This window comes from Lampris incognitus, chromosome 2, assembly GCF_029633865.1.
Source record: "Lampris incognitus isolate fLamInc1 chromosome 2, fLamInc1.hap2, whole genome shotgun sequence".
Taxonomy (NCBI): Eukaryota; Metazoa; Chordata; class Actinopteri; order Lampriformes; family Lampridae; genus Lampris; species Lampris incognitus.
The window spans coordinates 20718725-20741007 of NC_079212.1; the positions used below are offsets into that span (position 1 = coordinate 20718725).

At 45.0% G+C, this 22283-nt stretch overlaps 1 protein-coding gene across 3 annotated transcripts in view; it reads left to right on the plus strand.

Moving 5' to 3' along the window:
* Positions 1 to 22283, plus strand: part of dip2ba (disco-interacting protein 2 homolog Ba) — a 64789-nt gene that overhangs the window by 13029 nt on the left and 29477 nt on the right. For all 3 annotated transcript variants that reach the window (XR_008809867.1, XR_008809868.1, XM_056275173.1), the window contains exons 2-13: positions 11384 to 11455; positions 12815 to 12970; positions 13115 to 13240; positions 17049 to 17288; positions 17400 to 17528; positions 19026 to 19145; positions 19374 to 19571; positions 19851 to 19942; positions 20542 to 20652; positions 21239 to 21362; positions 21699 to 21808; positions 21907 to 22009. Coding sequence is in view for 1 of the 3 variants with exons in the window: in XM_056275173.1 (XP_056131148.1) it covers positions 11384 to 11455; positions 12815 to 12970; positions 13115 to 13240; positions 17049 to 17288; positions 17400 to 17528; positions 19026 to 19145; positions 19374 to 19571; positions 19851 to 19942; positions 20542 to 20652; positions 21239 to 21362; positions 21699 to 21808; positions 21907 to 22009 (1581 nt within the window). In the remaining 2 variants the exon portion in view is untranslated. The remainder of the gene's footprint in view (positions 1 to 11383; positions 11456 to 12814; positions 12971 to 13114; positions 13241 to 17048; positions 17289 to 17399; positions 17529 to 19025; positions 19146 to 19373; positions 19572 to 19850; positions 19943 to 20541; positions 20653 to 21238; positions 21363 to 21698; positions 21809 to 21906; positions 22010 to 22283) is intronic.

Genomic DNA, 22283 nt, shown 5'->3' on the forward strand with positions numbered 1-22283 from the left:
TGTGCCTATGGGGAGTTAAACTGACCATGTGAGGCTAAAGGAAATGGTGGGAGATGTCAATGACAGTTTTACTTCCTCCATGAGCTGAACTGTGACCAGTCTGAACAGTCTGCTGTAACTACTGAGCTCCCTCAGTGGGGGGACTGAACACAAGGGGTTACTTTTACAGTGACAGATAAAGCTCTGTATGTGTGTGTGTGTGTGTGTGGGGGGGCGGGGTGTTGGTGGGGGGGTTCGTGCCATTTCCAGCTTACATGTGGTTGTGTGTGTCCATGCTAAACATGGGAAGATGCAAACCAAATGACACCAGCTGACTTCACTATCGTCACTGCTTCCGCAAGAATTGAAACAGTAAATTTCACAAATAGTCTCACTCTACAATAGTCTATTGTTATTTGAGAGTGAGAATGGATGAAGACATGTTCACTCGCCATCTTGGTGTCACTGAGTTAAGCAGCCAGTGCTTAGTTTGAGGCTAAGCAGTCAAGTCCTGCTGCCATTGAGTCACTCAACCTCCCCTCTAGCAACTAGTGTTTTTATACTTTAATGCACTTTACTTACTTTAATCTCACTGTGTGTGTGTGTGTGTGTGTGTGTGTGTATTTGCTGCCAAGGGTGGGTGTAAAGTCTCCACAGTCTGCACACTCTACTGTATGCTAGCATCAGCCATTAGCTCATTCCTGTGGCTAAGCGAGCATTAGCCCAGCTCACTGTGAGGAAGTACACTGGAATCTGGACAATATACTTTCTTCTTATTTTATGTTTTCATTTGTTTAGTTCATGGTTGGCTGATGCTACAGTATGATATCATTCATGGTTTCTATTTTGCTTGCAGAAATATGTTTTTGTACTGTTAAGTTCATTATATGAGCCACAATCTTACCCTGTGCATTGACAACCAGCAACAACCTCCAATAATGGCTACTAACACAATAATCTTGCTCAGTTTAACATGGAATAAAACCTTTATCTGAACTGCAATCTATAATGTGTTGTTTTCAGTCATCTTTTGTCCTTTTCAGAATATCTTCTTTCTCCCAGTCTTCTACAACCTTACCTAACTGCTTGAGCTGGAGTTTGGCATAGCCTTTTGTTGTTTGTTTGTTTGTTTGTTTTTTTTTTTTTGATGAGGGCTTGTGGCTGTTTGTGATAGGGTCTCTCATGAATTTGTCCTTGATGGTGAAATCTCCTCTATACTGTGTGCGCTTGTAACTGTCTACACAGCCTTTCTCCATTAGCTCATTTTGCCACTCTGTATAGGTGAGTACACAATATGTAGTACTTGTAGTTGGTCAGCATGACATGTTATTCTCACACATATGTTAGTTGAGAACTTTATAATTGTCAGTTGCAGATTTCTTCGATTCAGTATCATGAAATATTGGAATAGCATTTTCATGTCATTTGGAACCTGCGCTGAAGTTCAAAATGACCAAAATGGTAGAAGATGCTAAAAGTGCAGTAAAAGCAGTCGGTTCCTTACATCATCAAGACATGTTATTATGACTGTTGAGCCCTATGATTTCCTCAAAGCGGAAAACACGGATGGAATTATGGAATGGAGGCATGGAAATGGTTTTCAGATATAAACCTGGAAAAGTGCACAAAATTTGGGGAGAGTATTACAGAAGTTGTCAGTGTGTTAGAAATTTCAAGTAATTTGTCCTTGGACCATCCATTTCTCTTCCTCACAGAAACCCTGTCGCGCTTCTTTGTCTTTGTGCATGTGAGTGTACACATCACATTGTGCGCACGTCATAAAATGCATGTGGGTTTGTTGTGTGGGATAGAGAAAAGAATGTCAAAGCGGCTAGCATCACATAAGACAACAGTGGGCCTCATGCTTGAATGTTTTCTTATTTTTCTCTTATATTTGTTCTTGCACAAAGCAATAAGAGGAAAATAAGAAAATCCGACATGTGATTCACGAAACATAAGCACCAGCCAATTTTGTTCTGACCCACCTGAGTATGTTGATGAATTGTGTTTGATGTGAAATTGGATGCGCATGCCAGGCATTTTGCAATTAGCATAAGAAAACGCCCCAATAAACCTATATAAGGGCAGCAGACTTAAGTGTGGGAGGATCACGCTACTCCCCCCAGTCCCCTCTGAACAGACACCCCAACCGACCAGAGGAGGTGCTGGTGCAGCGACCACACACACACCCACCCACACCCGGCTTCCCACCTGCAGACACAGCCAATTGTGTCTGTAGGGATGCCTGACCAAGCCGGAGGTAACACGGGGATTCGAACCGGCGATCCCCATGTTGGTAGGCAACGGAATAGACCGCCACGCCACTAGGACGCCCGCTATACTCAGTTGTTAAATTCAAGTGCAATATGAGGCATGATACCTTCATCCTTTAAATGATGCGGGAGGCTTTTCAAGTTCTTCCGCTCCTCTACTAGCCATGACTGTCAGTGCGTTTTTACAACGCAAGCATCCCTGATTGATTCGTTGGAATTCAACATGCCCTCGTCACGTGAACACACAACGGCTTTTTTGCATAATCAGCAAATCATTATGCTTCAGAGTAAAACACGGCATGCATCTTTTTGCTGCAACTCTCCATCAAGATTTAGGTAATTATTACTTTAAAAAGTAGTAGTGGCAGTAAAACCGTATTTCACTATGATGGTTAAATTTTGCAATTAATCCGCAGTTCACATACGTCCCAAACCGTGGGGGCGATCCGTACGGATCACAGATCAACTACGTTTTGGTACACCACAATTTTTCATCATCATTATTAATATTTCACAGCACAAAACGCAACCTGGCTTCTGTGCATATTGGCTTACGTGTAGTGTTGGGTATAGTTTTAATTTTATCGATTCCGATTCTGCTTAATGAATCTGGCTCTTATCGATTCTGAATGTTGATTCCAATATGGTAATAAAAAGAGGTCAAATGTTTAGATAACAAAAATATTTTTATTTTTTCAAGCATTAACTGAACATTAACAATGTAAGTACATATAAATAAACACATCATCCAAGGAAAATACTGGTGTCCAAACAACACAGTCATATTTGTATGCACTCCTCCCTCCAGATATAGTTTGAGCAATCAACTGATTCCTGCATGGTACAAGGTGGAAAAGTCAAATATCTGAGCTCAGTGATGTTAGCAAATGGTTCAACTGTTACTGCGTTCCACTGTGTGGTTGTCAGGTGGAATATACACTCACCGGCCACTTTATTAGGCACACCTGTCCAACTGCTCGTTAACGCAAATTTCTAATCAGCCAATCACATGGCAGCAACTCAATGCATTTAGGCATGTAGACATGGTCAAGACGTTCTGCTGCAGTTCAAACCGAGCATCAGAATGGGGAAGAAAGGTGATTTAAGTGACTTTGAACGTGGCATGGTTGTTGGTGCCAGACGGGCTGGTATGAGTATTTCAGAAACTGCTGATCTACTGGGATTTTCACGCACAACCATCTCTAGGGTTTACAGAGAATGGTCCGAAAAAGAGAAAATATCCAGTGAGCGGCAGTTCTGTGGGCGAAAATGCCTTGTTGATGCCAGAGGTCTGAGGAGAATGGCCAGACTGTTTCGAGCTGATAGAAAGGCAACAGTAACTCAAATAACCACTCATTACAACCGAGGTATGCAGAAGAGCATCTCTGAACGCACAACACGTCGAACCTTGAGGCAGATGGGCTACAGCAGCAGAAGACCACACCGGGTGCCACTCCTGTCAGCTAAGAACAGGAAACTGAGGCTACAATTCGCACAGGTTCACCAAAATTGGACAATAGAAGATTGGAAAAACGTTGCCTGGTCTGATGGGTCTCGATTTCTGCTGCGACATTCGGATGGTAGGGTCAGAATGTGGCGTCAACAACATGAAAGCATGGATCTCATCCTTTCCAGTACCTTGTTGAATCTATGCCACGAAGGATTAAGGCAGTTCTGAAGGCAAAAGGGGGTCCAAACCCGGTACTAGCAAGGTGTACCTAATAAAGTGGCCAGTGAGTGTAGATTAGGGCATTTTACATTACATTACAGTCACCAGAGGTCATAAGTGCATCTAAACAAGCATCTAAGAGCAAAACCAGTGCTAAAGTAAAAGTGCAAGAAAGAGATTTTTTTTTATGAGTGAATACAATAAGTGCTAAGAACAAGTAACAGGGTAGTAGTTCTTAAAGAGGTGAGTTTTCAATCTGCGCCGAAAGATGGGCAGTGACTCCGCTGTCTTGACATCAGTGGGGAGTTCATTCCACCACTGTGGGGCCAGGATAGAAAAGAGCTGTGACCGGGTCGATCGGCAGCAGGGACCTCTGAGCGACGGGGCAACCACGTGTCCAGAGGCAGCAGGGTGAAGTGGTCGGGAAGGGGTGTAGGGCTTGACCATGGCCTGTAGATAGGAAGGAGCTGTTCCTTTCACTGCCCTGTAGGCTAGCGCTAGAGTCTTAAACTGGATGCGAGCAGCTACTGGGAGCCAGTGTAGGGACATGAGAAGGGGAGTTGTGTGGGAGAACTTAGGGCGGCTGAACATCAGACGAGCTGCAGCTTTCTGAACAAGCTCCAGAGGTCTGATGGCTGACGCTGGGGCGCCAGCAAAGAGGGAGTTGCCGTAGTCCAGCTGGGAGATGACCAGAGCCTGGATGAGCACCTGTGCCGTCTCGTCGGTGAGGAATGGGCAAATCCTCCTCATGATATAGAGGAGAAATCTGTAGGAGCGAGCAACCGATGCAACGTTTGCAGCAAACGACAGTTGGTCGTCCAGGATCACACCCAGATTCCTCACAAGTTGGCATCACCACGGTGTTGTCAATGGTGATGGCCAGGTCTCGGTGCAGGCAACATTTCCCCGGGAGGAACATCAGCTCTGTCTTGTCCAGATTGAGCTTCAGGTGGTGTTGCCATCCACTCTGAGATGTCAGTCAAGCACGCAGCAATGCGTGTCTCTACTTGTGTGTCAGAGGGAGGAAAGGACAAGATCAGCTGGGTGTCATCGGCATAACAATGGTAAGAGAAGTCATGCGAGCAAATAACAGAACCCAGGGATGTAGTGTACAAGGAGAAAAGGAGAGGACCAGAACTGAACCCTGCGGAATGCCTGTAGTCAGTCTGCGAGGCTCTGACACAGATCCCCTCCATGTCACCTGGTAGGAGCGACCCGTCAGGTAGGTTGCAAACATTGAGAGTGCAGAGCCTGTGACACCCAGCCCCTGGAGGGTAGAGAGGATGATCTGGTGGTTCACTGTGTCGAACGCAGCTGACAGGTTCAGGAGTATCAGGACAGAGGAGAGAGAGTTTGCTCTCGCAGAGTGCAGCGATTCTATCACTGCAAGGAGGGCCGTCTTTGTCGAGTGACCCACCCTGAACCCAGACTGGTTGGGGTCCAGGAGGTTGTTCTGGTGGAGGTACAAAGGAAGTTGGTTAAAGGCAGCACGTTCGAAAGTTTTGGATAGAAAGGGTAGAAGGGAAACTGGTCTGTAGTTTTTGATGCCAGAGGGGTTAAGTGATGGTTTCTTGAGAAGGGGGGTGACTAGCAGTCTTGAAGGCAGATGGAAAGCATCCTGCCTGGAGGGGGGTGTTGATGAGGTGGGTTAGATAGTGAAGGAGTTCAGGTGCTATAGACTGAAGAAGAGAGGAGGGGACCGGGTCAAGGGAGCATGTGGTGGGGCGACTGGATGTGATGAGGTTTAGAACCTCGTCGGGGGAGAGGGGAGCGAGTTAGGATAGGGTGGGATGTGGAGAGGTGAGGGAGGATGCAGAGGGTGGGATAGTGCAAGCAGCACTAACCGATTGCTGAGAAAAAGAGGATCTGATGTCGTTTACCTTCTTGTCAAATAAGTTGGCGAAGTCATCAGGGAGAAGGGAGGAATTAGGAAGAGGAGGTGGGGGTTGAAGAAGTGTAGAGAAGGTTTCAAAGAGTTTCTTAGGATTAGAGGCAAAGGACAGGATTTTAGAGCAATAGAAGGCAGCCTTGGCAGCAGAAAGGGAGGAGGAGAAAGTGGAAAGAAGATATTGGAAGTTGAGAAGGTCCTCTGGGACTTTGCCTTTTCTCCATTTGCGCTCTGCCACTCTCAGGCTCCGTCTGTCAGTATGTACTGAGTCAGTCAGCCAAGGGGCAGATGGAGTTGGGCGTGCAGGCCTGGAGGTGAGGGGACAGAGATTGTGCAGAGATTGTCCATTTTCCACTACTAATTGAATTTAGGGCCCTGGTCATCTCCCTGCAAATAAAAATTCAACATGACAGTAACTGTTACTGCACAAGTAACCTACCATCATTTTTTTAACCTTTTTTTTAAAAAAATATTTCCTACCTAAATGAAGGGGATTCGACAGCTGAGAACGGGTGTAGCCCTTTCACCCCAAAAGCTGTTACCGCTCTGTGGCACTCAGTTTTCTCTTTGGTCATACTTCCTTTTGTTGCCAAAGAGAACAGTGTCTCGCGGCTTGCTGTCTTCCCTGGCTGTATTGGAGGTGCTCGCGACGTGCTGACGCTGTCCGAGTCTGACGCTCTTGCGGTCGGAGACTGCAGGATGTCAAACACTGTACATTGTTTCAAATCAATGACGTTCTGCCTTAAGCGTTTGGTCAGATTTGAGGCGCAACCTGCCTTGCAGCCAATAAACTTCCCACATTTACTGCACTTTGCCAAAGAAAGAGACAATAAAGCTAAGTACAGCCATACTTTGGACCATTTACCACGGTCCATCTTTCAAACTGCTGCTGTGATGCTGGTCAAACATGCTAATCGCTAGCTTGCATCAAAACGATTGGACATGGACACACAGGTGCGGTTGCGTTGATGCGTAAAGTAGACAGGTCCTGGCAGATATAGATATATATATATATATATCTATATATATATATAGATATATATATATAAAAGCCGCCAGGTCCTTGCAGACATATGTAGCCGTTGTTTGCAATAATAAAGATTTATATCTCTTTTGGTAACCGATAAGCAGAATTGAAATTCAACTTTTTTTGATGAGTTCCCAGTACCCGGCATTTTTACTCGGTTCTAATTTGGAACCGAGTTTCGGTTCCCAACCCTACTTACGTGTGGTATAGGGCACTCTTAAATTGTGATCTTCCCTAAGGACAAGCGGGAAGTACGCAAGTATTGATGAATGCCACAAAAGTTCTTAAATTGTTCGCACACACAATTTAAGATCAAACCTGTGCGTACGCCCGATTCATGCATTAGGCCCAATGTTTTTCTCCTAGGATGGTCTAGCCCACTATATTAATATTAATGACATACTGGTTAGGCATTCATCAAGTTCAGGGTTAAGGAGAGTGATTAAATTTATGGAGTTACGGTTAGGTATACTAGTAAACCTCACTGTCTGGCATGCTGCTGTACAGATGCAGAGGGATACCTTGTGTGTCGTGTGTCAACTCTTTGGCAAAAGTGCAGGTATTTGATCCCATGGGATGAGAATGTGCTCACTGGTTATGAAAAGACGCTTTAATTCATGCTCTTATTTGAATATATCTGATAAAATGAGAATATAGTTGGAAGTATAACTACGCTGCCCCACTAGCATTTGATTGGCTTGTCATTGGCTTTAACCTCTCCAAGGTCAAAGTTTAGCTTAACGTGGAGTGATGCCCCCAAAACAAGTCAAGCAGTAAACTGGGAGGTCATGGCTTTCACACAAAAGGTTCTGACGCCCTGGATCAGACTGAACAATGTCAGTGCAGATTTAAAGTGAAATGGTCAATAGTGATTAATAACTTCGACCACAAAGACGCTGTACGTTGTCATGATGGGGTTTAGCTAACTTTAAGTTGGTTTGGTAGGAAGGGATGCCTGTGTGTTTGTGTGTGTGTGTGTGTGTGTGTGTGTGTGTGTGTGTGCGTGTGTGTGTGTGTTATAGACCAATAGGGTTAGGGTGTTAGATGTGTTTGCGTGCCTTTGTGTGTATGTGTGCAGGCCCCTGATCTGACCCTGGGCCTTCACTTGTGAGGGGATCAGCTCCCTCTCTGTCCTGTCCTGAGGTCAGGAGTCAACAGCAGCAGTTTAAAGGAAGAGTCACAAGGTCACTGTTGCCTGCTCTTTAATGAGCTATGAGAACAGCCATATTAGTTGGGTTGTTTATACTCCCATCTTGATAAAGACGAGCTTAAATGTGCTGGAAGATACGAGGGGGGATTATTATGATCGCGTATAGTTGTGAGGGAACCTTTTGCCACTGGTGTCATGTGTCCAAATACGAGCACAGCGACTGGGCTTTGACACACTGACATACATCCAGCCGAGGAAGCTTTTCAATGCCAATCCATTGCTAGCTTAGTCAGCATTCATTCGTCAGAGTACTGTGGTACCCCTTAACCTGCACCAGCTGTGTACACACACACACACACACACACACACACACACACAGATACGCGTATTTCCTGGACCTCCGGGGAGATTTTGGCCAATGGGTTAGTTCCCTAGGCCAGTTGGCCCTCTCTATTAGAAGGCTGTTCTCCAATCAGCACATTCCTCTTTCTCTAGACAGACATAGGGAGCCGATTTTGGCAGCACATACACAGGGTGGGGTAACACTCATATCCTGTCCCCTGACCTCTCATTACACACACACATACACGCACACACACGCACACAGGCGCGCACATTGCTGTTTGCTCGTGCTCACAATCACAGCACCACAGTCTAGCTCTCAGAACATACAGCCTTTGGGCTGTTTTGAACCAGCTGTCACAGTCGCTCTCTTTCATTCATACTTGTGGTGTGTTCTGACCCAAAGAGCCGCCTATATCTCTCCCCCTCTTAACCGTTCGGCCTGCCCAGTGACAACCACAATGCAAGTGTGGTCGTGCCAGTCCGCGCCTGTTGTTGTGTCCAGGATCAGTACAGGCACTCTTCTGTCTGGGTTTATGACACCCCCCTCCCTTCCTCTCAGCACCACTCACGCACCAGGACTGGGTTGGACAGAACCCTCTCTCCAACAGCAATGGGGCTCCAGTCCACCACCATCAATCTGTGGTTGATTTTTGTGTGTATGTGTGTTTGTGTGAATTATTGTGTGGGTCATTTTGTTTACTTGTGTATCTTTGAGTAGTTCTATCTGTGTTGGCCTCTGTGTGTCTGCATTTGTAGTAGCATTGACAGAGAAAGAGAAGGGGAGAGGAGAGATTAGAGATAGAGGTGTGTGTGTGTGTGTGTGTGTGTGTGTGTGTGTGTGTGTGTGTGTGTGTGTGTGTGTGTTGTGTGTGCATTTCAATAGCATGGGCAAAACGGAGAGGGTGAGGTTTTGACAGGCGGTGGCTGCAGTGTCTCCAGGCCAGGCCAGGTTCTCAGGTCAGAGTGTATACCCAGGCATGAACAGTGCTGAATGCTGGTTGTTCCCTCTGAGCTGTTAGGCACTGAGAATGACAAAGCCCCTCGGCACTCACTCACACACCCAGCCTTCCCTGTCTTTCTCACTGCTGCGCTGTGCTGTGCTCTCTCTCTCGCTCTCTTGACTTTGTTTTACCTTTTATCTCCCAAATGTGTGCCCCTGTATCACACTCTCTTTCTATCTTGCTCTTTCATTGTATTCCTCTCACTATGGATTCACACTGTTATGACTTCAGCTTCACACCCCTCCTCCAACGCCTTTGTTGTCGCTATTGAAAGCAACCCAAGATCCCAGTCTCCTAATGGCACTACAGGCTAGCTACTCTCTTAGTCATATTAGGAACTTGCTGTCTCAGCCTGCCATTTTTTTCCGATGAACAGACAGACAGACAGAAAGACGAGAAACTGATAAAGCCTTAAGACACAACATATAAGGGTCTGAATCACACATGGGACCTCGCTCTCCACCCAGACCCAGCTAATCCAGCCCTCCTACATACTCACACACACACACACACACACACACACACACACACACACACACACACACACACACACACACACACACACACACACACACACACGGCTCTTCCCCCATCTGCTGTTGAACTCTGGCTCTCACTCTCCACATTTTCTTTCCATTGTTGTTTTGTCCACGCTGGGTTATGTTCCCTCTCACTTCCCCACCGCCTCTCAGTGTGTTTATCTTCCTCACTCCACCCTCTCTCTCTCTTTCTTGCTCTTTCTCACATTCTCTCTCTCTGTCTCTCTCTCTTTCTCTCTCTTTCTCTCTCTCTCTCTCACTACAACACATTACCCTCTTTACCCCCATCTTCTCTCTCCTTTGTCCCTCCACCCTAATGTCAGTAGGTTGGGTGAGGGTCCTACTTTTTGTCAGTCAGTGTCTGAGGAGGTGTCGGGGGACTGAGGCTAAGCAGCCTCCTCTTGGGAGCGTTGCGCTTGTCAAAGCATAGGGTGAATTCACCAGACACACGGGCAAGGAGAGATGAAGTGTGTGTGTGTGTGTGTGTGTGTGTGTGTGTGTGTGTGTGTGTGTGTGTGTGTGTGTGTGTGTGTGTGTGTGTGTGTGTGTTTGTGACACAAAGAGAAGAACAGTGAAAGAGAGGGGTTGGAAATTAGAGTTTGTGTGTATGTGCACGCGTGCACGTGTGTGCGTGAAAGAAGAACCCTGTAATTTTAGGGGACTGTGTGTATGTTGCATGTATGTTTTGTCACACAAAGAGACTGTGTATTTTGGGGGCTGCCTGGCTGGGTGGACTTTACCTTGGTTTCTGTCCAACTAACAAACCTCTTCTGATGGTGGTGGGAGTCCGGCCAGTCCAAGGCCAGAACCTCTCCCCCTTCTCTCTTTTTTTGATGGGAGAATGAGGAAGGGGCGGTCCTGAGTGGGTGGGGTTGTACGGTTGGTTGCTGGGAGGGTCAACCAATTGAGTTCCATGTGAAAGTGGCTCACATGGCTTCCTCTTTGCTCTGTTGACCAGCCCAACTTCTCTCGATAGCCCTCTATCTGCCATTGTTCTCCGGCCGTGCTGTATCAGCCAGTGCTGCATCATATTTGGGTTTCTTAGCCATTAGTGGGTCCATGCACAGTTGTCATGTTTGTTCACTGGAGCTAATGTAAGGCAAAACAATGGTGTTATCTGCTACACACATGTAAATGGACTTAGCCGTCGACATGCAAAGTTCAGTAGTTTTGGTCCAAAGAGGATTATTATGATTATGACTCAACCCCTGCAAATGTACAAGGCAAAGTGGTTACTGTGTTTATCTGTGTGTGTGTGTGTGTGTGTGTGTGTGTGTGTGTGTGTGTGTGTGTGTGTGTGTGTGTGTGTGTGTGTGTGTGTGTGTGTGTAGGTGGAGGAGGGGGTGTGAGTGGGTTGTAATTCCATATGGTATTGTTGTATGTACTTATCTGGTCTGCATGTTTGTGTGTGCCTGAATCCCCAAGGGGATTAATAAAGAATTTATTTCAGTTGCGTTTGTTTGGTACTAATGAACAATGTTAACTGTGTGGTGTTTCTGGCCTCTCCCCTAGGTGACATCACACAGAAGGGCTATGAGAAGAAGAGGGCTAAGCTGCTGGCCCCCTACGTCCCACAGACTCCCAGTAAGACTCCCCACTCCTCTTTCAGTCCGTCCACTGCCTTGCTCCACTTCCCTCCCTGCCTCCCTCTCTCTTCCTTTTCACCCTCTTTTCCTTTTTACTGCTCTCTCTCTTTTGTCTTCCTCTGTCAGGCCTTTTGGTTTCAGTCACTCCATCCTGTGGAAAGTCAGTGTATTTATGTCAGAGCCCATTGTTTCTGCTTTTTAGGGTTTTTTTTTCTTTCCAAGTATGTAGACATGAATCGGTTTTTTAAAAAGATTCCCTGCTGAACACCTAAGAAAAGTGGGGTTTAATTTGGTTCCACTCCACAAAAACAGACTTCAGTAAATTGAATTTGCAGTACTACTTTTTTTTTTTGCCGTTCATTATGGGGATTTCTGACTTCCTGCTACACTCTAGTGGCGAATCGAGGCATTAGTCATACACCGGCCTAGCTGAGGCAACTCTTAATGCAGGCTGGAGTAAATCCCCACATAATGCTCTTTAAAGTTGACACTGTGTTTGTTGTTAGAGTGTGTGCTGCTGTGACCCTTGTGCCCCATTTTGATGAATAGCAGTGGTTTAGCTGCACGTGCATCATAACGGAAGTGCAGCAGTTTCATTACAGTGTAAATTTGTGAATTTTGTCCTGCGGTCACCTCTCTCATGGTTAGCGGTCTGACCTCTTCTGTTAGTCTTAGTCAGTAAATTCACACAGTGGTGTAGCTTTTTTTAACGACAACTTTGACCTGGATTAGCACGGCACTGAAAACACCCTTTTCCTTAATAGGTCACTTTAAGCTAATTAAAGATGTGGCATAGATTTCCTCTTTTTCTTCTGGGCCATATGAATATTATAGGCAACTTTGGTTCATGTTGCTGTGCGCTAACACTCAGAACTAGATTTGTCAGGTGCTTTTTCACTCTTCGGGAATTTAAAAAGACTGCACCAGTCCAAGTCACATGGAAAATCCCTATTTCATACCTCAAAACCCCTACCTGTAGCTGTTTAGCCTCATTAGTGCTATTGACAGCATGCCCTTGTTGTCAAAGCTGGTATTTGGGAGCTTTGGAGCTGAAAGATCACCTCCTGTCCTTGTGCCAGTCCTCTTTATCCTTCTATGCCGTCATTTCCATAGGGTACCTGTGGCCTCACCCCACTGGGAGGGGCAGAATGACAGTTAGCTAGAGATACTCAATTGAATCTAATCCAGAATCATTGTGAATTCATACATTTTGATGGGAACACATAAAATATTTAGGCCTCATTTGACTTTTTCCTCATAATTGTGTTTGACCCACTGTATGTGTAAGCCTAAGTGTGTATATGTTCGCTGTGTGGGTTTGTAATGACATCATTGCATACCTGCCCCCATTCTCCAGATGTGGATCTTTCCCTACTGGATGTCCAGCTCTCCCCAGGCCACAGTGCAGACCCCAGCCCCAGCACGGAGGCCCCGGGCCCTTCCTCCTCCTCGGCCTCCAGACACCACCGGACACACCGCAGTGGAGGTGCACGGGATGAGCGCTACAGATCAGGTACACACACATACACAAACAGATAAAATCTGTTAAATCCATCAAGTAAACACAAAACTGCAACAGCAATAACTAGTCAATTTATGACTTCTTCCCACCTGCTTACTTCCCTCTTGTTACTTGTTTCCCTACCCTGTCACCCAGATATCCACACAGAGGCTGTTCAGGCAGCGCTGGCTAAGCATAAAGAAGAGAAGATGGCACTGCCCATGCCCACCAAGAGGCGTTCTGCCTTCGTCCAGTCTCCTGTGGACAACTACACACCTCCAGGTAAACCTCTTGAACACCCTCGCTCATTAGGCAGTATGGTGAAGTAACAATAGGAGGAGAATGTTCCTCAGTCACTCAGCTCCAGTTCATCCCTCTAACTACACAAATGTCTGTGATTTGATGTATATCTGAATGTAACAGAACTTGATTAAGGATACTTAAGTGTCCTTAATTAAAACCCTGACTCCCTACAAAGTTGCTGGGGTGCTGCTTTGTAAATCACCCTGCTCATTGACCTACTCATGGGGTAATAAGACCAAGTTTTCTTCCAGGGAGCCGCAGAATCATGAAGCATATAACTATAACATAAATCTAGGGATGGGTACTGAAACCCGGTATTAAACGGGCACCAGGGGCGTCCAGGTGGCATGGCGGTCTATTCCGTTGCCTACCAACATGGGGATCAACAGTTCAAATCCCTGTGTTACCTCCAGCTTGGTCAGGCATCCGTACAGACACAAGTGGCCATGTCTGCGGGTGGGAAGCCAGGTGTGGGAAAGTGTCTTGGTCACTGCACTAGCGCCCCCTCTGGTCGGTCGTGGCGCCTGTTCAGGGGGAGGGGGAACTGGGGGGAATAGCGTGATCTTCCCACGCGCTACGTCCCCCTGGCGAAACTCCTCACTTTCGGGTGAAAAGAAGTGGCTGGCGACTCCACATGTATCGGAGGAGACATGTGGTAGTCTGCAGCCCTCCCCAGATCGGCAGAGGGGGTGGAGCAGCGACCGGAACGGCTCGGAAGAGTGGGGTAATTGGACGGGTACAATTGGGCAGAAAAAGGGACATAATCCAAAAGAGAAAAAAAAAACGGGCACCAGTGCTAAATTATTAAAGACTGTAGTATTGATAAGCTCCGACGATAACGGTTCTGCTATCGGTATTGGAAATTAAGAAAATAAATGTCCAATTTATTTAGGCTACATAAATGTTATCTTGTGCCTTTTATCTCACCAACTCTGTTTCTAATTTGCAATAAGATTAAGACATTTGTCTGTGATGCATTTTTGCTATTTCAGTCCAGAAAAGAGCTCTGTCTCTCTCGGCGCCTGTTGTATGTGTGAACCGAGGCAGGGCCAGGTCTTTGTCTCTCTCTCTCTCTCTCTCTCTCTCTCTCTCTCTCTCTCTCTCTCTCTCTCTCTCTCTCTCTCTCTCTCTCTCTCTCTCTCTCTCTCTCTCTCTCTCTCTCTCTCTCTCTCTCTCTCACACACGCACACAGCGCCTGCTCTTAGTGACAGTGGCAGAGTGAGAACTGTCACTAGAGTCAATGCTGACAGTGCTTGTTGCCGCAAAGTGCAACAAGTCTTTTGCGTGTAAGGGCAGAAATACAAGCAATATTTCAAGGCATCTAGCAGAAGTGCATCAAATACAGGTAGAAAAATGCACAGTTTTCGATTGCCTAGCTCCTAGTTCATCTCGTTGCCACATCCACCTCAGGTATGTTATGTATGCTAGTAGCTTAGCGCCCACACGGAGTTAACTAAAGCATACAAAAATGGGTTAATGATTAAAAGTAACACTCTGATCAGACATGAAGCAGTGTTAATTCTGTTCTTAATTTGTTTTGTTTTTTTTTTCTCTTGAAAAAAATAATGAAAAGAACCGATAAGAGTAGAATGACCGGGATTTCACTCCTACCTAAAACGACCATGGGCGGTTTTGACCGCCGGTTTTTAAATTCTATATTCTGTCAAGATAAATACCCAAATGAGATATTAATGCATTGCATATATTAGTATGTCTGTTAGGAGACGACTGACACCAAAATTAACATTTTAACAACTATAATACTATTTTTAAACTATTTAAACTTCAGAGATACATCGTCAAACTTGAATAGCAAAATTTAAAAAGTGAGTAAAGGGTATCAATGACCGTTTTGAGTTAACAGAAGAACTGCTAACTTTACATCCAGTGCAGGGAAAGACTACAGCCAGAGATATATTTCAGGTGCTGTGCAATGCAATTGAGGGTGCTGGTTTACCCTGGAATAAATTGGCTGGAATCACCACTGATGATGCCCCATCAATGATGAGGAGAAAAAATGAGCTTGTAGCACTGATTCAAAGAAAGCTGGCGGAAGAGGATGTAGATCCCACAATTGCATTGCACTGCATCATTCACCAGCAGGCACTCTGCTGCAAATGCTTGAAGTTTGACAGTGTTAATATGACTGTTGTGGTGAAATGCATTAATTACATCAGCTCAAGAGGTTTACAACACCATCAGTTCTGTGCATTTTTGGGGGAAATAGATGCAACATATAGAGAGATGTGTTTACTTCACAAAAGTGTGCTGGTTGAGCAGGGGCAGTGCCCTGAAAAGGGGTTTTGAATTGAGGGAGGCGATCAGAGAATTCATGAAAGAAGGCAGGTTACATGTTCCTGAGATTGATGATCCCAAATGGCTCATGGATTTAGCTTTCTTAGTTGATATCACACGGGCACTTAACACTCTTAATTTAAAACTGCAGAGGCCAGACCAACTTGTTGCCGTAGCATTTGATAGTGTGAAAGCCTTCTCTGTGAAACTCAGACTATGGAAAACACAGCTCACAGAGAAAAGATTTGTCCACTTCCCGACATGCCAGTTAATTATTGATGATGGTGCCAGAGTCAATGCTGATGAGTATGTGACTGCCATTGACAATCTGCAGCAGGAGTTTGAGCATCACTTTTCTGATTTTAAGACTCACAGCACCACTTTCCAGTTATTTTCAGACCCCCTTCTCCTTTGATGTGGACAGTGCTCCAAGCACATTTCAAATGGAGTGCATTGACTTGCAGTGCAACACTGAGCTCACGGCAAAGTTCAGGGAGGCACAAGGAAAGCAGGAGATGCTTGGACAGTTTCTCAGTGGGCTTCCCAAAACATTCCCACAGTTGTCCAAACTGTTCAGGCAGGTCATGTGTTTTTTCGGCAGCACTTATCTGTGTGAGAAACTGTTTTAAACTATGAACTTTGATAAATCAAAGCATAGGTCCAGACTGACCAATGAACATCTCCAGGCTGTCCTCAGGGTGTCCACTGCCCAGTCCCTGAAAGCGAATGTACCTCGCCTCTGTCAGCAGAAGTGCCAGGTTTCTGGCAAGAAGTAGGCTAAATATGTAGGCCTAAGCCAGGCTACGCTATGTACATAGTTACATGGATAGCACAGTGGCGCAGTGGTTAGTGCTGTCGCCTCACAGCAAGAAAGTCCTGGGTTCGACCCCCGGGGTGGTCCAACCTTGGGGGTCATCCCAGATCGTCCTCTGTGTGGAGTTTGAATGTTTGCCCCGTGTCTGCAGTGGGTTTTCTCCGGGTGCTCCGGTTTCTCCCACCATCAAAAGAAACATGCAATGTTAGGGTTTATACTCCTGTCTGTACCGCTGACCAAGGCAATGGGAAAAGAACTGGAGTTGGTCCCCGGGCACAGCATGAAGGCGGCAGCCCACTGCTCCTAGCTACACAGGTCACAGCTAGGATGGGTTAATTCGCAGGAAACTTAACTACCTATTCATATTAAAATGTGAAATACAAATAAAAAACGATGTGAAGGTTGTATAGTAAAACAGTTTTTTCTTCATCCCTATTGCACCGGCCCTCCTCCATAAGACTACCTGTCAAGTGGCCCCCAGGTAATTTGAGTTTGAGACCCCTGGTCTAGATAAAGAGCTATATAAATGTAATCTATTAGTACTGTTAAAATCGCAACGATACCCAAACCTACATAAATCCCGACTGAAATCGGTGTTATCAGTGTGTTGAGTGTAGAACTGATCTGGACTTCAATTACTGTGCTCCATCCTGATTCTGGGTCTTCTCCACCTGTTAGACACGTCCTCGGCCTCAGAGGATGAGGGCTCACTGCGCAGGCAGGCAGCTCTGAGTGCAGTGCTGGCCCAGAGCCTGCAGAGCCCCGATTACTGGATCAACCGCTCCGTCCAGAGCTCCTCCACCTCCTCCTCTGCCTCCTCCACTCTCTCCCACGGAGAGCCCAAGACTCAGATCCAGCCACAGCCCCAACCCCAGCTCACATCTGCACTAGCTGATGTACTGGCCCACACACGCATAGGTGAGCTCCTCTGGAATATAAGACTTTTTGTGCATGCCACCTGCAAACAAATAAATAAATAGTATTCATCACAGACTGGACGTTACCTTTTAACGATGCCCCCCCTTTCAGAGAACAGTGTCCCCCCAGATGTAACGTCTTCCACTCCTCAGGAGAGGGGCTCCAGGGTGGACCTGCCCCCTGCTGTCAGGGGCATGAGCCGTGGACAAAGCCGCTGTAGCATGCTGGATACTGCTGACGGTATGTACAAGCATGAATAATTACACACACACACACACACACACACACACACACACACACACACACACACACACACCTCTATCTGTGTGTGTGTGTTATCTGGGTATGTACATAGGCCTTGAAAAATACCAAAAATAATCTTTTAATCTCTGCAACTAAAAGTTTAGAAATTGCACAAATCATTTTGTAAAGATAAGAAAAATTATGCTTGTTCAGTCTTAATACACAGTTTTAGACCTACGATTATCTCACAGATTGTGATGAGTGTAATGACATGACTAAGAGTGGCCAGGTGATATATGACTGTCTGCATAAATCCTTTTGATGAATCTGCAAAAGATAATGACTTTTTCCATCAAAACTGTGTAGGAATCCTGTTTTATTATGGACCGAGATCATAAAGACTTTGGTCTCTTGGGTTAGGGTCACATGGTCCTCCCAAATCCCACTGTTGAACTTGTAGCTGTTGCACTGGGCTAGGTATATGATAAAAGAAATAGATAATTAAGATAATCAAGATCAATCAAAAACTTTTTCATGAGAAAAAAAAAAGAATAGCATCATCAAAAAGGTTTATGGAAATATCTGAAGATCTAATTTACAGCTATGGGGTGATGGGTATTTTTCTGTACATAGCAAAAAGTAAAGATTAATGGGGACTTTATGTAAATTGCAGCATTCACATGCTTAGTATTGTACTTACAGGACACGTTGCTCTTGAAAGAAAACATATTAGCCTGAATCTATACATAAGGATAATTACCCTAGTTGCTTAAAAACAACCTCAAACTATAACTTCAGACCTGAAACTTGACATCTCGCAAACATTAAACAGATGATTATGTTTACCATAGCCATGTTACAGGGACAGTACTTTGTAGACTTGTTGCTGTTTTACTTCGACTTAATTGTTTTTAAGATTACAATGGGCTGATTGGTATGTTTATGGGAAAAGTGATCTGCACATGCTCTTCATCATCATCATTCTAATTCCAGGCACTGTTTGGTGCTAACGACAGTTGTGTTTTGTTCTTGTTTTTTGGGTCCATATATCCACCCGTCTTGCCTTTCATTTTAAAAAAGGAAAACGAAAAGGTAATATGAATGCGAACGGGTGAGAGGGAAGGGATGTCAAAGAAGCTCCGACCAGCTTGCTTTCTGACCTGTTGTCTTTCTTATCTGCCCGTTTTTCTTCCTACCTGTCTGTTACCTGTCTGTCTGAGTCTGATGTCGTAGGGCTGGACATAGAGATCCTCCTGTATTCTGACTCTCAGTCAAGTTGTCCAGCTGCTGTCTGCGTCTCCTAAAGTAGAAACCATCCTCTCAGATCCTTCCTGCTCCTGATTCTGTTCCTGATCCTCTGACAGTTTGCCAGTGTGTTGGGGGTTCTGCCTGCCTGCGAGTGTCCGTTAGTGGGATTTGTTTTAGTGTAGAATAGAAATGTGTGTGCATCTGGTTGAGCGTTGGTGACATTGGATATTCATGCAATTTGTCCAGGTGTGCCAGTCAACAGCAGGGTTTCCACTAAGATCCAGCAGCTTCTGAATACACTCAAGCGGCCCAAAAGACCGCCACTCAGCGAGTTCTTTCTTGACGACGCAGAGGAGATCGTAGAGGGTGAGAAGTAGAATACAAATAGGACAGTCTTTAATTGAAACAAGCCTATGTACTTAACTTTTTTAATCCTGTTTTTTGTTCTTATTTACGCTCACACACACAAAAAAAGCCTTGCAACTCATTTGACCATATTCTGTAATGTGGGCTATTTTAACAGTTTTTTTCCTCATGGTCTCTTCTAATCTTCTGCTTCTCCCCCATGTGTTTGCCACTTCTCCCTTTGCCCAGTGCCCCAGCCAGACCCCAATACTCCCAAGCCGGAAGGACGTCAAATCATCCCAGTAAAGGGGGAGCCCCTGGGAGTGGTCAGTAACTGGCCCCCGGCCCTGCAGGCTGCCCTTGCCCGCTGGGGTGCCACCCAGGCCAAAAGCCCTGCCCTCACCGCTTTAGACATCACTGGCAAACCTCTCTACACACTCACATATGGTGAGCAATGCTTCACCCCATGAAATTAAAGATGTTAATTTGGAGAAACTTTTTTTTTGTGGCTATTTCTTTCACCTCTTTTTCCAAAGCCCAAGGCCTACTATATGATATTAGTATATTATTTCACAGAATTTTTTTTATCTCACCAAAACCCTCTCTATTCCTCCTGTGCGTTTGGGATTTTGAGCTTGAAGAGCAGTAATAATACAGCAATGAAAATTGTCAGATCATTATTCCATCCCTGAGAGTTGCATGGTAACTGGTTGCCTGCACCTCCAGGTAAACTATGGAGCCGCAGTCTGAAGCTGGCCTACACACTGCTGAATAAACTGGGCACCAAGACTGAACCTGTCCTGAAACCTGGAGATCGGGTAAGAGTCAACAACAATAACAAACTTTGTTTATATAGTACATTTCATAAATAGCCAACAAAACGTGCTTTACATAAAATAACAATACAATCGAAAAACTCTTAAAAGTGCAAATGTAGAAAATAAATGTGACTATTAACCGTTGTTAGTGGAGTTATACAGGAATCGGAGCAGAATATATAAATATCAAAATATACAAAACACACACACCAAGAACTTAGCTGTAGGCTGTTGTGAAAAGTGAGGTTTTTAACCTACTTTTAAAAGAGTCCAGTGTGGGGGGCTTCTCTCAGGTCCTCAGGCAGGGCGTTCCATCTACTTGTGGCGTAAATACCAAAGCCAGCTTACCCTGCTTTAGAGTTAGTACGAGGGATGGTGAAAAAACCACTGTCTTTGGACCTGAGAGTTCTTGCTGGTGTGTATCTAATTAGCATGTCTTTCAGGTGCAAGGCCATTTAGAGCTTTGTATGCAAGCAACAGAATTTTAAAAACAATTCTAGTTTTGACAGGGAGCCAATGCAAGAGCGCCAAGAACAGGTGTAATTCTGTGCCTGCACAATGTGTAAAAGTAAGAAATGGAAAATCTTTCTGTTCACTAGGTAGCGCTGGTCTACCCTAACAGTGACCCAGGCATGTTCTGGGTCGCGTTCTATGGCTGCCTGTTGGCTGAGGTCATCCCCGTGCCCATCGAGGTGCCATTATCACGACAGGTAAGGTTGACGCTGTTACACATGGAAGCAAAGAAGTGATTTGCTTTACAATTATCACTGTTTGAATTTAGAATGGAACAGGATTTCTTGTGGTGAACTAACCTTTGAAATAAAAAGAAGTGGTCCTAGCTTCTGACAGGTGGCGTCTTATTCAGAAGAGTTGTAAAGTATTTAATAAACACACATACCTGTGAGTCTATAAGAGTTAATTTAGATATGGATGTGCAAACTGAAAATCCCCTCTCAATTCAACACTAGAACTATACTGCTAGCAGGGTCATTTAATTGTTATTACTATTATTATTAGTATTATTTATTAAAGATTTAGATTCATAGCAAATTTACACTTTTTTATTACTACAATGTGCTTTGCTTTTTCGAGAAAACAATAAGGCACTCCTCTGGAGTCACTGTTGAGCAAAATCTATTATGGCCTTTGACCTCAGAAAATATGGATTTAAGGTACAAGATAGCACCAACATATTGAACTCCGAACTGTGTAGATGAGTTTTTTTAACTGTCTCTTTTCGGCTCATAGGCTTCTTTGTATACATCTATGTCTCTTGACCCCTGCCTGTCTCCACAGGACGCAGGAAGCCAACAAATTGGCTTTCTATTGGGTAGCTGTGGAGTGAGCCTAGCACTAACCAGTGAAGTGTGTCTTAAGGGACTGCCCAAGACGCCAAATGGAGAGATCATGCAGTTCAAAGGTCAGCCAACTCTGCTGCCCCACTGCCAATTTTGCTGACACAGCAGTAGCCACCCCCCTCTCGCTCTCTTTGGGACTCATTAGAAAGACTCATTATGGGGAATGTATGAGCTATATTGCAAGATTTATGTCTACTGTGTAAGGGTGGGTGGATGAATGTGCAATATTGAATGGACAGAAGTTTTGTTGGGCAACACTATAGGATTGCAGCGGGAAAGGTGTCACTCTAGTTATGTTCTTTATCATTTCACAAAAAGTCATTGTACCTACATGTTGGTTAAAATGTTTCTGTATGCTTCATATACTGTATGCGGCGCTGTATGGTTGTGTCCTCCAGGTTGGCCTCGGATGAAGTGGGTGGTGACCGACACCAAGTACCTGACCAAACCCTCCAAAGACTGGCAACCCCATATCCCCACTGCCAATACTGACACTGCCTACATAGAGGTAGACAGGATTGTTTATCTCTGTCTTCTTGTACATCTAGGGACATTGTTTTCTTCTGCTAACATGATGTTTGTATTGCTGTTTCTCTCTCTGCTTAGTACAAGGCCAGCAAGGAGGGGACGGTGATGGGTGTTGCTGTGTCCAAGATTTCCATGCTGACCCACTGTCAAGCCCTGTCGCAGGCCTGTAACTACTGTGAAGGTGAACCCTCTTCACTTTGCTAACAAGTACCAGCAGAATTAGAAGACTATCTGTTCATTAAGAAGTTTGATATAGGGATGGATGGTAATATGTTCCTTGGGTTAGACTTTCAAAGTTGTTGTCTTGTTTTAGGTAAAATTGGCTATAAACTCCACAGCACTAGTCAAATATCAGTAACAATCTACATGGTAAAGTATCAATCTCAAAGATTACAGTTGAGTTTTTTGTTTTTTTTATTTCCTGTTTTTTGGCATACACCTCCCAGGAAGTCATT